This window comes from Laetiporus sulphureus, assembly GCF_001632365.1.
Source record: "Laetiporus sulphureus 93-53 unplaced genomic scaffold LAESUscaffold_10, whole genome shotgun sequence".
Classification (NCBI taxonomy): Eukaryota; Fungi; Basidiomycota; class Agaricomycetes; order Polyporales; family Laetiporaceae; genus Laetiporus; species Laetiporus sulphureus.
The window spans coordinates 775,767-780,057 of record NW_024468519.1 but is presented as its reverse complement, the minus strand read 5'-3'; the positions used below and the strand labels follow the sequence as shown (position 1 = coordinate 780,057).

Genomic DNA, 4,291 nt, shown 5'->3' with positions numbered 1-4,291 from the left:
CATTCTCCAGCTTGCCAGTTGATTTCTGGGTTATGCTGACGTAAATATGACATCCCAATGATCATGTCTAACTTCCCGATGTCCGTGACTAGCAGACGGTGGGTGGAACCATGATCTCCGACTTTGAGGTATGCTTTTACATAGTCGGTTATTTCACCATGTTTGTTTTGGGATCCGTCAGCATTGTACACTTTATATGTAGTGTTTAGCTTGGAGGTTGCGATTCGATTGTTCTTCACGAATCGCTTGCTGATGTACATGGAATATGCTCCTGAGTCGACTAGAGCTTCGGCGCTCGATTTTTTGCCGTACACCCATAATGTAACTGGTAAATAGAATGATGATAAATTTGGAGACGAATTCTTTATTGTTACATTATCATCCTCTGCGTTGCGACGATCTACAGAGGTGTCTGATTCGGGTGCTAAATGTACAGGTCTTATATAATGTTCTGGGAACTCTGACGAGCTGCCTACAGATCCCCTTTGAGAAAATCCTTCCGATCCTTCCTTGATGAACTCTCTCCCGCCTTCCTTGATGAACTGGATCCATTCGCCCTCAGGCGCCTGAGCCTTGAGAGGATCGCGGCGAAATCTTCATCCGACTCGGATGCATCAGGCTCGCTTTCCGAGTGGATGCTGCGGTCGCTGATATGCGCAGCTGTCTCCTTACCCTTCCCCTTAGTCTTAGAGGAAGAGCTTTTGTGCTTCTTGACTTCGGGACCACTGTCCGTGTCCATTTCGCTATCGGATGAAGTGGAATCCGATGCTACTTGTCGCGTCTTGGACGACTTGGATTTGTTCCTGGCGTCGTCCTTTTTCTTCCCGTCCTTCTTCTTCGCGGCTGTTTCCTTCTCCTTCTCAATCTTTTTCTTGACCTGGTCCAATTTGAAACAATCGGTGCAATACTTGCCGAAACGTTTCGACGATTTGAAGAACGTTGGCTTGTTCTTCTTGCAGTTGGCGCAAACCAACTTGTCATCTTGCACGCTTCGCGCTTTGCCCGATTTACTCTTTCCCTTCTTCCCGACTGCGTCAACCTCCATAGCATTCGGGTCCTTGGTTTCGGCCTTGGCATGGTGGCCTTCTCGTTGTAGTGATGTGAATATCCGGAGTGCGAATGTAAGGAACTCGGTCCATTTCTTGGGCCAGTTGTCCTTAGTCGTGTCCGCCAGCATGAGCAGCCACGTTTTCTCCGGAATATGTTTCTTGATCTTTTCGATCAAGTCTTGATCCGAGAAGCCTGTACCTGTTGCCTTTGGACGGAAGTCTTCTGCGAACTTTCGGAAGTCTCGATGATCCTTCTTGACGAAGGCTTCTAACTCCGTTCGCTTCTTGTCATCCTTGTCCAATGATTCATATGCCGTGCGAAGTTCTGAGACGAACTCCGCCCAAGTTCCGGGTGCCTTGTTGTTTTCGTTTATTTCGGTAATCCAATGCCGCATGTATTCGCGTGCTCCTCCTTTCAAGAGCAAAAGGGTAGACATAATTTTGGACTCGTCTTTGGTATGTCCGGTATATTTCAACCAGAGCATAACTTGTTCGAGCCAATCATCGAGATTGACTCCGTCCTTATTGCCACCATATTTTTCTGGTTGGTCAATTTTTACGCCTTTACCCTTGCGACCAAACGACGGCTCATCGTCGTCGTCCGTGTCGTCGACATTGGTACCGCCTTGCCCTGCCTTTCTTCCCTGTGTGGATGCCCATGCGCGAAGTCGATCATGCGATTTCTTCAGGTCTTCCATCCTGGTTTGGAGATCCTTGATCTCATCGTCAAATGCCACCAACGAGTCGTCAGTGTTTTTGCGTTCCTCGAGTAAAGCTGACGAGGTTTTTTTCAAGTCTGCGATTCGAGACTCGGATTGTTGACGATGTTGGTCTAAGAAGACCGTCCGATTGTGAAACTCCGTGGTGTTACGTTCCATTGTATGTGCTTGGTGCTGGATGAGATTTTCGTAGTGTGCCACTGTTTGTTGACGCATCTCTTCCACCACGTTTGTGACGAGATCGACTACCCAATTCTTCACATTTTCGGGTATGTTCGCATTTGGGGGCGCCGTGTCGGCAAGGGCTTGACGAATGATAGGATTCGGGGGTTGTAAAACAATATTAAGACGTGCGGGAAGCTCCGGAGATGGAGCACGAGAAAAGCTTGGATCATTGGGGGTGGGAGTCGTCATCTTTTACAATTCTTCCTCTATTTCTCGAAGATGTTCTTCGAACTCGGCAATATGCCTATTGGCAGTCGTGGCCTGTCGGACAATTACTCGTCCTGAGCGTTGGTTTCGCAGCAGCCAAAGGTCTTGATAGATGACCTTGACGAAGGGTTGCCACAAAAACCTGGTCTTGTCCCGAACTGCGGACCACTGATGGTTATGATGGATTTCGCAAATACGCTCGATTTCTTCGAGCCACTCGACGAAGCTATTGTAAGCTTCGGTGAGACGGTCTTCGGGTTCTTCGGACCCTATAGGGATATAACAAATGTGGACCGCGACGTTCCTCCAATCAAATTCTGGATAGAGTTGGAGGGCGTATATGTGATATACGTCGTGGTAATCGATGTCGAACGTGTCCTCGTATGTAGCAAACGCTTCGCCTGCTCTGTCTCGAAGAACACGTGGAATTGAATCCCAAAGATAATCAAAAGTGTGACCGATTGGATTTATTTGCTCGAAGTTTTCAAGATTGTTCGAATCGCCGGATGAAGACATATACAAAATAACTATTCGTATCTACAGCAAAGGTCGCCCTGTAACCTGGATTCCTAGACGATACTTCTGGATAATATCTCTGATTATCCAGCGAGCTTCTCCGCCCTGACGCTTCCTTTCCTGGACGTAGTTGCAAAAGTCGCGAACCACGTGTTGGTGAACGAAGGAAAGCTTGAATTCTGCGATGTCGGTGCGGATGGATTCGAGCTTGAGTATGAGATGCTCGAGGTCGAAGATGTCGTGGTCGTCAAGTTGACGACGGTATCGTTTAGTGAGTAAGATACGAATTTGTCGAAGGGTGCCTTCGACGCGCTGAGTCGAGATGATGGAGATGACGAGAGGATAGATGAAATGAGACCCGGTAGTGGTCTCGACGTATGTCCCTTGATTGAGATCTGGACCTGATGGTCCTGCAGGTAGTCTCGGTCGCCTGACCGAGGGAGTCTGGATAATAGAAACTGAACTACTGCCACGAGGGGGCCGACCTCCCGTAGAGATGTGTCCTGGCCTTGGCAGGGGTCTTATGGGCCGCTGCTCGTAGAACTCTTCTGGAGTTCTCGCTCGAGGATGACGGATGACACCGTCGATGCTGCGCAATGCCTTGGTGCGGCTTACGCTGGTAGAGTCGGCGACTGATGGAACGTCAGGTGAAGATATGACACCGCTAACGTGCGGGTGGACGTGCGAGGACGCAACACTGCGGTGAGTACGCTGGGCAGGCACTCGAGGCAGGTAAGATAAGCAGACTTATTCTTCTATCACAAACTTAGGACGCAGAGCGCCGACTAAGCCTATGACCTTATGATCAAACACTTACTGACTGTTGTCGAAGTAAGGATGGACACAATAGATGATCAAGGTAAAGCAGCGACTTGCAAGTGGTCACTGGTGACACTATATGAATAGGCGTAGCAGAGATGAGAATAAGTCTGGGGGACTTAGACGTCTCAGAGCTCTGGCTTATATACATGAGCGGAGGGACCCTTGGTACCCTGCTACCCCAGAACCGCTAGCTAATGGAAATTGTCTGATTGGTTACCACTACCTGTCAGACTACGTGTGTCATGCATGCCGAACCTCCGAACTACTTAGTAAGACCATGGGAATGGTATTGCCTGTAATGGCTACATCTCCGGTGGCGTGGTATAGATCTACCTCGTGTATGTGAACTAATATCCCCTTAAGGACATATCTCCGGCGTCGTGTATCCCCTTCGTTGGATTCTTCCGGAGTCCGACCGTGACTTCTAGGTGGGATGATATTACTGTATAAGTTAGGCTTACCTAATACCAGCGCTACTTGTCACATGTGTGGATATCACGTGATATGTCACGTGACTAGACCTGGACCTTCGGGGCGTCTAGGACTGTTAGTACTTCGCGTACCGGTTCGTTCCTTTCTGAACAGCCTAGCGCTGACGTCAAGTGATGTCTTGGTCACGTGCAGAGGTGAAAACGTGAAAATCTGTGACACAATGGCATACTCGACTCTACTACTGTACCTGTTATGAACGCAACGCTACGTCTAACCGATAAAATCAGTCCAATGTCCGATAAACGAAAGGGAAAACGTGTC

At 48.7% G+C, this 4,291-nt stretch overlaps 1 protein-coding gene across 1 annotated transcript; it reads left to right on the top strand.

Annotated features, from left to right (window-relative positions):
• Positions 1-2,371: 2,371 nt before the first annotated feature.
• On the top strand, positions 2,372-2,995 carry LAESUDRAFT_757531 (uncharacterized protein; the record flags this gene model as incomplete). Its single annotated transcript, XM_040912323.1, has 2 exons — positions 2,372-2,581; positions 2,774-2,995. 2 exons carry the CDS (start codon positions 2,372-2,374, stop codon positions 2,993-2,995), a joined length of 432 nt encoding a protein of 143 aa, XP_040766573.1.
• Between the last annotated feature and the right edge of the window lie 1,296 nt (positions 2,996-4,291).